General features: G+C 38.2%; 1 protein-coding gene across 1 annotated transcript; it reads left to right on the top strand.

The window, feature by feature from the left end:
- Window positions 1-5,684: 5,684 nt before the first annotated feature.
- On the top strand, window positions 5,685-11,324 carry LOC108048098 (protein dimmed). Its single transcript, XM_017128573.2, is given in 4 exon segments — window positions 5,685-5,947; window positions 8,344-8,562; window positions 8,638-8,769; window positions 8,772-11,324. Coding segments are annotated over 3 exon segments (1,212 nt in total). The 5' UTR covers window positions 5,685-5,947; window positions 8,344-8,388; the 3' UTR covers window positions 9,678-11,324.
- Window positions 11,325-12,424: the final 1,100 nt, after the last annotated feature.

Below are 12,424 nucleotides of genomic sequence, written 5' to 3'. Positions count from 1 at the left end.
CCCTCACTGTGTTCTCCTTCGCCAATCCACCGATAAATAAATTTGAACATTTGGTGTAAATGTAAATAGATTGTTCTCCCCTTACACCACTATAAGCGTACGAAGTGGCGTACTCAGGAATTTGAAAGTGGAAAAGGGGGCTTCTTAAAAGAAAATTTAATTTTTCTTTTTAAAATAATATTTTTATTTAATAATATTTAGTTAACATACGTGATAAGTTATGTTATGCAACAAATGTTGCTTTAGGAAACCCCCCTCCTGCGTTTAACCTCCATACGCCACTGATCTTATGTGTGTGTGAGTGATTAAAGGGTGGCGATGTCTGGTGAGTGGGGGCAAATCCGGGGGTGGTGACGAGGTGGAGATGGTGAGGGCCAAAGGGCGTCGCTCATTTGCGGCCTGGTCAAAGCGGCGCCAGGCAGACGCCCAAGTAAACTGAATCCTTCCAAGCCTTTGCATCGTAATCCTTGGTTGTGTGTAAAAATTAAAATATACATTTCCGTTACCCGTCTCTTCAGTCCCTTTGATAGACACATGAAGAAGAGCAGGAGGTTGATATTTTAATGATTATGAAGAACTGATTCCGATGGCCTTGACGTTCTGATAGAGTGTGAAAGTTTTACCAAACAACTTTGAGATTGTGTATGTAAATATGTGGATGGAATCCAAGACTTACAGATTTCTTTTAAAGGATTTACTATTTCTAAAAAAATGAATGTGGTGACTGTTATTAATATTTTTTAAATTATAGTTTTAAGAGATATAAGACTTGTTAAAGTGTTGGACGTTCGTATTAACAAATTTTAATTTTAAATATGGAATATAATTTGTAGTGATTAGATGTCTTAAAGACTTACCATTAAATTGGTACACAAATTAATTATACTTGGAAACTCATAATCTGCGCTAGAGGCCGGTCATCAATGCAAATGACATTCCATGGTTCCATAACATTCATTAAACAGACCATTTTTATCGCCAGCAAATCCTCGAGACTCGTAATGCGCCATCAATAACAATTATTCGTAGTGTCACTTTCCTAGGTGTAAATGGCGAGCCATCAAAAGCAGGTTTTAGACGTCATTGCATGGCGTTTGTATCCATACCTCTCTCCAACTTTTCGCCCCACTTGCCATTCCGACCAGGACATTCCAATTAATAGCGCTTCATTGAACTTTTTCGCGTAATTTAAATGCTAATTTTTCATAGCAACCTTTTAGATGTAACTTTTTTTCCCAAGGCTCACCTGCGATGAGTTTATTCTTTTTTGTTAGTAAAGTTTGTTATTTTTATAATCACAAATCAGGCATAAGTTAAACTTTGATTACATTAACATTGTAAAGCAGATCTGGGCGTGGCATCCAGCCTGCTGCCTTCCTCGCCATCATCCGCATGACGTATGCGTAATATTTACTTGTGCGACATATTTTAAAGACTCGCCTCCAACTTTTTAATGACACCAATTAGCAGCTCTTGAGCCACTGAAGCGAGCCGCAATTCCTGGGAAGAGGGGGTTTAGTAAATATGGCAAAGGAGCACCGAGTACTAAAAGCTGCCTTTCATACAAGTTGCATATCGCTCTGGCTCGTTAAATCAAAATGTGTGCTATAAATTCTCTCGTTTCCCGTCGGCCACTGTGTAAATAATAATTATTTATACTTACTATGTTTTCCCTTTTCAAGTGGGTGCCGAGAGTTATTAACCATGAAGTGGTTAAATAAATATCAGTTTTTCTGAAAGTCGGTCCTTTGGCTTAAAGATGTCTGATGGCAAAAAACATATTTTGATGTGCAAATAAATAAGTCATTCTTAATGGAGCCCTTCTGTTATAGAGACGAAAACGAAAAAAAAATAAATTTAATATTAAAAATTATCGTATTCGGTGATTGGCAAAATTCAATGGTAGGCATTACTAAATTTTGCTGTTATACATTAAGAAAAAAATAATAAACCTGGTTATTGATAGGATATGTAAATACTAACTATTATAATGGTAACCTTTTTTTTTTTAAAAACTACGCCCGATATTTATTGTCATACAGAAACGCACTCAATTGAAAAGCACTTAAAAAGAATCGAAAAAAATATTCTCCTTTCCTCCCCTCAAATATTTTGACTCTATTATTTAGCCCTAATATTTCCTTTCCCTTGAGCCCACCACCCCACCTTCGACAAAGTAAATATTACAAGGGCCGATTATGTGAGAAATATATGTACACACGCCAATCTCGGCACTAGAAGCGTTTGCCATAATAAATGTAAATACGCCAACTGACTGACCAACCAACCCATCTGAAAAAAAGGAGGAGGTCCTGGTCCTGGCGCGAATTGGTTGGGGGCTGTCAACAAGGCTTCTTGCGGTGATCAGCGGAGAAAGCGGTCCGGAATGTTGAGCAGCTGTCGAGGACGATGACGAGGAGGAGGAGCAGGAGGAGGAGAATGAGAAGGAGGCGGAGGCGGAGGAGCAGGACTTTTTTGCTATTGACATTTGACAAGTCGCACGGGATGATGGCTTGGCTTTGGCCCCAGAGGGCAGACGACGGATGCGGACCGAGGTACGCCTACTTAACTTTTTTCCCTCGTTCACAGCTTTGCTCCCTTTCTATTTATTATTGCCTTATAATATTTTCTCTTGTCTTTAGAATTTTTAAATAACCGCGGGTGCGATTTCCCTGCCCCGGCTAAGAACCGACTTAGATGCCTGATGGCTGTAGAATGGGGAAAGGCCTCTCATGATTAAATTTGTGTCTCAAACGTGTTAAATTCGATCATGGTGCCTTAATGTGCCACTCGTAGTCGTGAGCTGGAAACTTCCCATTTGATTGCATTAAAGGCAGTGACTGCTGGGCCCGCGGACTGGATTGAATCAGGTTTGCGGTTGCCAGGATTGATGGATAAATGGTTAGATGGAGGGCGAGGGAGGAACAGAAATTCGAGTATTACATTTGTAAACACATCTGCTATTTTAAAAATTTATGTAAATGTAATTTTATTAGCGAGGAGTAGGATACTGTAAAACACAAAATGATAAATTTCTAGTGGTTTATGAATGTTACAGAATTTGTTATTGAGTTTAAGCAAAGCTCAAACAAAGTATCGCCATTTTCCAGGCAATAAAAACGAATTCAGAAAAACAAGTCAAACTGTTATCGTTTTAAGTGTTTATGCTTAAAGTCTAAGCATAACTCAAATTTAGCAACCTGCTTTTAAAAACCAAACACTGATTTTTAAAACCAAAGTATTTTATCTATTTTCAAAAGGGAGTATTTTTTATAAATAGCAAAATAATTAACAATTTGTATGCAAGTATAAAACTTTTATTCACCTCGCTTGACCCCTGTGATATGTCCTAACTTTAAAAGTTAAATAGTAATGAGCTCTAACATTTGTTTACTTGGGTTTTGTACCAGACGAAATGTCGAGAGCAATGATCGGTTTAATAAGTCAAGGGGAAATGGACAACCAACTGTTGGTGGGCAACACACAACCTTCAATCCAGCCACAGACGGTAAAAACTTTGCTGGATGAAAATAATCAAAAGGACCCTTTCCGAAGGATTGTAAGCTGCTTTCGGCTAAACAATTTTGCACCCAGAGCAGTCGACCGGCACTTGCCCTCCTTTTCCCAGTTCTAGCTTCTGTTTTTTTTCTTCCTGTTTATTATTTTCCTGTCTTGACTAAAAAGAGGTGGGAGGCCAAGTGCTTTCGCTACCATCGATGATTTACATAATGTCCTTGTCGACAACAAGCTGCCTGCGCTTGCTATATTCTTTTTTTACCCATCCTCATCGAGTTGCCAGTTTAAAAATATTAACTGTCAATTTGTATTTGGCATCACTTGGCTGAAGAGGAATTTGTGGGCCGAGCTAAAATTGGAAGAAGTTAACTTAGTTTCTTTTCGTGTAGGATTTTTTAGTAAAAAAAACTTTTACCAACACAGTTTTTTTTTGAACTGCAATTATAAATCAATCAACTTTTCTGTCCAAAATAAAATAACTTAGTTTGATCGTTGCATGTAATTTTATTTCATAAAGTATCACGATATTATTTAATTCTGTAAAATAAGGGGTTTCCCCAATGAAGTAATAATTTGTATGATAAATTGAAACGCAATAAAAAAGTTGTATTTTCATTCTTATATACCAAATATAAAACATTCGATGTTCCTTTTGCTTTCAGTGCATTTCACATTATAGTTTTTGCTTGACTTCTCGTGAACACTGCAGCAATTATTAAAAACCCTTTGATCCAAATCAAACAAAAGATATAGTTACTCATATAAAAAGCCACATACACAAACATTTGGAAGAAAGGGGGAAACTGGCAACATTCGGATAGGCAAAATAGCTTTCCTAGCAACATTTTATTATCTGTCGACAATAGTTTATCATGAGATAAAGCCCACCCGATAAGGCCATAAGCACTGTGATAACCGACAGCAACAAGAGCGTGGACAAACAGACGATAATAATAATAACAGTATACAACTCACTCGGTGAATCGGAGTTGGTGACAAAGGAGCTGGCGACAGGACAGGCCGCAGTCGAATGCAGGCCGTTGAGGGCAACATGCGTCACAGGGACTAATCAGGGACCCACCCCCCCATTCGCCCACTTCTCCCCCTTCCCCCATCACACACATTTCACCCAATTCACCCACTCCGCCCCTGGTTCACTACCCCCCGTCTGGAGTTGGCCCGCAGCACGTGGTGTGCATGTCTAGGAACTCCGGAGCACAAGCCACCCCGTTGGGCGAATGCGGATCGTGGGGTTGGAACTGCAACTATGTGTGTGCTAGACTGGGATAACATGTAATGTGATAAGGACTACGATTTGGAGCCCTTCTGGCTTCCCTTCCAACATGGAGTATATTGGTTTGATGATTAATTAAATTGAGACAGAGTGTTTGAATATCCTCAAAGACAGTTTTTTGTATCTATATTCTAGACTATCTAATTTCTTTACAAAAAAAAAATACTAGAAACTTATAAATATGCATATGGCCATCTAATTCTATCTTTGTCTTCCAAACGATATTGACCAATTATCATTTGCTGATTATGATGTTTTATAGATGCGCTATTGAACTTGTGTGTTTCAATTTTTAAAAATTACGATTTAATATTTTGATGACATTTTTTTATAACGCTTATACTTTTGGCAACACATAGAAAAATATGTGTTTGGAAAAAATGAGCTCCTCATAATAGAATAAGCTTAAAGGAAACCAAAGTAATCATAAAAAAGAATTAAGATATGAAATTATTACAAAAAAATTCTCTTGTGAGACTTTTTTATGAGTATCGGAACCATAGAACTTGAGCTGTACAAAATTTTAACTATTGAAGTATTGAATTGGTCGACCCATTTTAACCTGGGCATTTAATTTGAGGGGTGCCACCCCAACAAGCCCACGCTCGATTGCTTAGAAAAGACAAAAATAAAATGGGATAAACTCACTCGGAAAACGACTCGTTTTCTGAGCCCTTTCAGATGCTCTCCATTCGCCAGTCTATTTCGACTCGGGCGTTCGTGCGGGTGGAAGCTCCAGCCCCCTCCGCTGGGTGGACTTGTTGCACGACTCGTGGCCCATCGGGCAGGCCTGTGATTCGTCTTTGGCCCGGACTCGGGCAGCCCGATGGCGCCGCTTCGTTCCTGCAGCCATTCCACAAGTGGCCGTCATCCTCAGCGCTTCCGCGTTTCCGGTACTCGTAGTGCGCTCCGTTTCGTTACTTGGTTCACTTCGCGAATATAAAATAATAATTTCCAGCGGTGCGGAAATGTTCCAAAATTGTTTAGAAAAGCCAAGAATGACCAAAAGTTATTGTGTTTATTGAGACAAAGATTAAGGGTTATAAACCAAGTGGGAATAAATTTAAATAATACCCAATATAACCCAAAAAGTGTGAGAAAAGTGTTTTTGAGTGTTGTAAAAAATCCTGAAATTACGTAAGTTGTTGCAAAAGTAGTGTGTTATTTCAGAACATTCCGAAATTGAGCGAAATTTTAAATATATTAAAAAAAGAAATATATAATAATGTGAGGACGTAATTAAATATTTATATCTAAGATATGCCCATTACATCTAAATTAAGAACTGAGAATCAGACATTATATTATATATTAAAAGTATTTGCAGGAGCTTAAATTGAAATTGATTTTCTGAGAATTACAAATACAATGTGACTCAAGTCTTATTGAATCATAGAAATTTATATCGAACGAAATATACAATTACAAATCCGAACTTCTCAATTGACATTACTTAAGTTCATTTAATGCCTGAACAAAATCCCCAATACACTTGTCAAATGCAGTGCAGCGTTATTTCAACCTTGCGTCGACACAGAAAAGGCAAACAAAAGCTCACAATAGTATGCTTTATTTAGTAGAAAGCGTAATAAATATTACACAAGACCAGGTGCTGAATGCTGGGTACATAGCTAAGATCCTCAAACCCCCGTCCATCGCCAGACAAAGGAGTTGAAATTTCAGTTTACCCACCTGGAGAAAGGACTAAGGAATCCAACTTGTTGCTAGGATCAGCATTAAAAGGCTTCGGGGGAAAAATAAGCGACTTATTTGGACACCTATATTCTTTTCTTGAAAAATCTTTGAGTACCATTAAGTTAAGTTCAGTTTTAATAGTCCTTTATAACCCTTTAAAAAAAGTAAATAGAGTTTGGTGAGTTTCGGAAATCCATTTGATAAGCATTTTAATAAAAAAATGTTCTATCCTTATTTCGGGTTTTAAACAGGAATTTTAAACATATTTATTTTAAGAAGGATATTGCTACATTAATTTAACTTATTTGAAGTCTTACTTAAAGTTTAAATAATCATCACAATTTGTAGACCACAGTCCTGCAACAAATCGCTGTTCTGTGTTATGAAATCTTTCAGAATGAACTATTGAGTGAAAATCTATTGACTAGTTTTGTTAAAATCAAAGTTTAAACAAACCATGAAATTTAATCTTAAATGCCGGCCTCTGGATGCAGACCCCCGCTGTGTTGAGCTCTGTCATTTCTCTTAACATTTCTTTAAAAGGCTCCAAAGAGTCTAGGGTCCAAGGAGCTGTTGTCGTTAAATAATAGCGACACTTTTGTTTCACTCAGCGCCGACCGCGAAAGAAATGCACTGCAAAGTGCGCGTTTTCTATTACAACAAAGTCGATGTATTCCGCGTGTCCTTTCCTTTGGTCGGTGCCACACTTTAAATGCTGCAACACGGTTCCGGGTCAAATGCTGGTGAGCCGAAGGGCATAACCATAACAACGACAACGCCGCAAAAGCGTTTCATCGGTAAATGTTTTGCTCTCAGTTCTTTCTTAATACCCATCACTCGTTGAGTAGAAGGGTGTATTAAATTCTTGAATAGTGTGCAGAAAGGAGAAGGACGAATTAATACATTTTAAAAAGGCCGGAATCCATATGTGCTTTAAAAACGTGACACTCACAACCAGACCCACAATAGTCTACAAAACCAATCTCAATTCACTAGTTTAAATATTTAGATCCCATAAATCTCAAACATGGTCATATATGAACGGAGCGATGAAGACTTTAAGTTGAAAAGGACAGGATTAGTTGAATATTTCTAACAGCTAAGAATCAAAAAAAGGATTAGGACAAATCGCCATATATATTAAAATAAATAGACATAATGCCTTCAAATATGATTTAAGTAAAACGTTTATAGTTTTATAAAATCGGACGACCAAAAATCATATGGCTACTATAGGAAAACATATCGTATAGCCGAAAAGGGAACTGGTCAAATAAGTATACGCACTAGATTTCACACTTTCATATCCAATTGGTATGCAAACGAATTAATTAGTTTTTGTTATTCTTGAATGGCTTTATCTTTGATTCTTCCATGGCCTTTATCTTTGATCAAAATTTGTTATATGCGTTGAACTGTAGTAGGTGTCTATTTAACACATTAATTAGATTTGGTGACAAATATCTAATATTATTCATTCAAAAATTATCTAGCTTTGCGATAACACCATAACAATAAAGAATGCAATATTTCAGTGCCACAATGAAATACTCGCTGGGAAAATTCAGTTGCAGATCATTAGATAAAAATTGTCGCATGTTTACATAGCTTTAACAAGGAAGAAAACTAGTGAAGTTATAATTTGAGATGTCTCATTTTCTTAATATTAATATTTTATTCTATTAGATAATCTAAGAGATTTTACAAACATAGGACAAACACCTGTGACAAAATTTACTTACTTCTATAAAACTATGATGCAATATATATATACTCGGTCAAGCCCGTTTTTTTGAGGACTTTTATTACTAAACCTAACCAATAAACTATTTTTATAGTAAAGACTTCTCGTGTTCCGGTCTATTTGGGAAGTTTGAGTCAACATGGATGCCTCGCAGCTAACGGAACTGATGAGCAGTCATGATTTCATGCAGTTGCAACATCAGTTGCATCACAACAACAACAACTACAACACAGACGGACACAATGGACTATCTTCGGAATCGGCGGAGGGTAGTTCGCGGCCAGTGCGACGTGCCACCAGACGCACCTCACAGGTAGGTCGCAATCGTAACCAACTGTTAGGCACAGATGTCCTATAAATCCTGCACTCTTTTCTCCTGCGCCTCCAGTTAAGCAATAACACCTACGACCTGGAGATGACGGACTCCAGTTCGCAGAGCGACGACACGAGCGGTGGGGGCGGCAGCAGCAATGGAGGAGGCAGTGCCACCAACACTGGCCAGGGATCAGGGGGATCGGGGGTGCTGGGTCAGGGGGCAGCCTGGGTCGCGGGCGGGGCCAGCAGACAAGCTCCGGTGCCTGCCCCTCGACCCTCACCCCCAACAGTGCCAACTCCAGCTCCTCCAATGCCAACGCCAATGCAAATCGACGGAGGAAGGGCGCTCTGAATGCCAAGGAGCGGAATATGCGGCGACTGGAGTCCAACGAAAGGGAGCGAATGCGGATGCACAGCCTCAACGATGCCTTTCAGTCGCTGCGCGAGGTCATCCCGCACGTGGAGATGGAGCGGCGGCTGTCGAAGATCGAAACACTGACGCTGGCCAAGAACTACATCATCAATCTGACGCACATAATACTCTCCAAGCGGAACGAGGAGGCGGCTGCCCTGGAGCTCAACTCGGGAGCCGTGGGCGGAGTGCTGCTCTCGAATCTCACGGCTGAAGGCGGAGGAACGGGAACTACTAGTGCCACGACGCTCTGCTTCGAGGATGCCCTGGCCAACGGAAGTGCCTTCGACTGTGCCCTCCTGGCGGCCACCGATGGCAGTCTCCTGAACGCCGCCGCCGTGACCGCCAGTCCCGCGATGCAGAGCCTCCAGCAGCCCCAGGCGATGCACATGCAGACGCCGCTGGAGCAGCAGCAGCAGCAACAGCAGCAGCAGCAGTCCAGTCACCTGCCCCACCACCAGCAGCAGGCGATCCATGGCCATGGGGGCCACATGGGAGCCACCATGATGCAGTCACAACAGCAGCAGCAGCAACAGCAACAGCCGCCCACGCTCATACTCAATGGCAGTACCTCAGTGGGCGTGGGCGTTGGAATTGGGGTGGGAGTGGGCGTGGGAGTGGGGGTGGGAGTGGTCAACAATGCCACCAGTTTTGCCGATATCAACGATAACTTCGACGAGCCGTTTCGGGAGTTTCTTTAAATGGGTTTTGCGTGATCCCAACGATAGTCACACTTGTATAAAAACAATAGAAAGCTCAAATTTATATTACCTTTAGATGATTTTCGCGAGAACGATATTTATGAGTTATTAACATTTTTTAAATGATAAACATTTTTGCAATAAAGCTTTGTAAATAATAGAACCAGGGACTACTCCCACTTAACATTTTCATTTTAAATAATAATGCCCTTAATAACTACTTGAAAATAATTTAAATCGAAAGAATACTTTTTAATTTTTGTGTGTCGTTAATCGAAAATTTTGAAATAGTTTGGTTGACAAAATAACGTTTTAACAAATCTGTAACTAATCTTGAAATATCAGCAAATATACGTATACTTTAATTAGGAGATAAAACACTACAACAAATATGGAAAAAAAGATGTTGGCAAACTTAGGGTTACCGAACACAAATAAGATTTAATTAAGTAAGTAAATTAGTCAAAACACATATATATACACTACTATTCTCCGTTCTAACATCCAAGTCAAATGCATTGTAATATATACATTTCATTTATATAAACATAATTATATTATAACAGAGAGAAGAAACGTTTTATGTAAGCTAAAGGTATACAAGATCTTTAATGTCTTGCTTTATATCTTTACCATTTTGTTTCTCATTTGAAATTTTTTTATTACACATTTTAAAGAGTTTAAGGAGTTTAATTCCGAAGCCAATTTTTCAGTTATTATTTATATTTTAAATTTTTTAAAAATAATAACCTTTTGAGGACATAAAAATTAAATTTAAAATATTTTAGGTTAAATACGTTAGTAAGTCGATTATAAGAAAAATGGTTGCCCACAACTTAATTTTGTTTTTCAGAGAGGTTCCACATTCATTGTGCCCACTCACATACACCCTATATATATATATGTATAATTGTCAGCAATAGCAACAACAACAAGGAATCAATTACCGTTAACTAGCAGTCCTGGCGTCTGACTCTAAGGAATGACGGTCTACAAAGTGTCGCCCCCGATAAGTTAATTTACCACCCATGATCTTTTTAATGCACTTGAAACTTACCAAGGATATATGTATGTTTGTATAGGGAAATGGGAGGGGATACAAGGGGGAGGGTAAGGGTGATGGTGAAGAATTAACACACAAAACAATTAACACACCGAAACGTTGAATGGCTCACTGAAATTGGCACACTTCCGTTATGGCGCGCCATACCGAAAACACGGTGGGCGGAAAAAGGACACCGATATCAAGGATACTAACGCTCGGACGGTAAACAGTAATAAAATAACGGTGCTCAGTGGGTGTCGAACTCGGGGGATAGAGTCAGAGTGCGTAGTTGTGTGTGTGAGTGTGTTAGTCAGGGGTGAATGGGAATTCTGGGGTCTTAGCAATAATTAAGTGAAAAATAGTAGTTGGGGTGGCTCTTTCCTCTCGGGTGTCGAGTTAAGCTTGTTGATTATGTTTGATTATTTAGCTTGAACACGAACATAAACACAGGCCAACTAATTTTAAAGGGATATTTTTTTTGGTTCAGAACAAAACCACAACGCATTTTTGATATAGTTTCACATAGATTTTTATACAAATATTATAATCCAGACTAGTTATTTTAATGATTTTATCAGTATTTTATCTGTTTTAAATTTATAATTTGCCACTGTGTTTTTTATCATAAAAATTAAAATCGAGTGAATTAAAATATTATATCCATAAATTCATGGTGTATTTAACTTGATTTTGTTTAAAAATTGCAGCCACCTTTTAGAAGATTTCGTCTTAAATATGTACATATGTAGGTGTTTACAACGCTAGGTGAAAACTCTAGAGGGAAATGGTGGGGAATCTGCAATTAGGAAAAGACATCGAAAGTAGTGCTGGGTGGGGTCCATAGAGCAATATTCGTATTCCGATGGTTTTTTACATCGAACGGAATAAAATCGGTAAAGTCACGAGTTACTCTAGTCAAAATCTGTTGCGCAAATTAAACCCAAAGATAATCGTAATTAATGGAAATTGCAATATAGATGTTTAGCAACTCCTTAGGTGTGTAATGTAAATGTTTTCCAAAAGAAACAGTCTATTACAATATATTTAATGTTATAAAAATAAACCCCAAATGAGCAAATATTAATGTAACAAAATACTAATTAAAACATATTACTCGTACTGTAAATAAAATTAAGAAGGGACTATTTTGATGAGCATTTGTTGGGTACAATTAAAGGAAGGTATATTAATACATATTTATGAATTCAATGTAAAAATTATGCTATCTATTGACTAACTGTATACATTCTTAGGTGCAAAGCAAAGATTATTGAATAAAGTAAAGAGTACATACAAACGTTAAATACGTGTTTCCCTTTTATATTGGGAATATACAAAAATATTGTAAATTCTTACAGAACTGTATTTGCTATTGATATGTGATTAATGATTAACGTTATAAGCACATTATCATCGATCCTTATTTCTGCATTTTATTTTGCCTGATTAAAAAAACGTTTTTTGAAAAAGCTTTAAGACAGAGGGACTAGTTTGTGTAGAAACGGAAAGACGGACATTGCTAGATCGAGTCGGCTGCTGATGCTGATCAAGAATATATATTCCTTGGGGTCAAAAATCTGCCCTTCACTGCGTGTGAAACTTTTGATGAAAATTATAATACCTTCTGCAAGGGTATAATAAAAGCACCTTTGTTCCACATGCCGCCGTTTCACGTCCGGAAACCTATAGCCATGCTAAATGG

Source organism: Drosophila rhopaloa, unplaced genomic scaffold (genome assembly GCF_018152115.1).
Source record: "Drosophila rhopaloa isolate 14029-0021.01 unplaced genomic scaffold, ASM1815211v1 contig_2, whole genome shotgun sequence".
NCBI lineage: Eukaryota > Metazoa > Arthropoda > Insecta > Diptera > Drosophilidae > Drosophila > Drosophila rhopaloa.
Note: the sequence above shows the minus strand (reverse complement) of the source record. Positions and strands in the feature narration are given on the sequence as shown.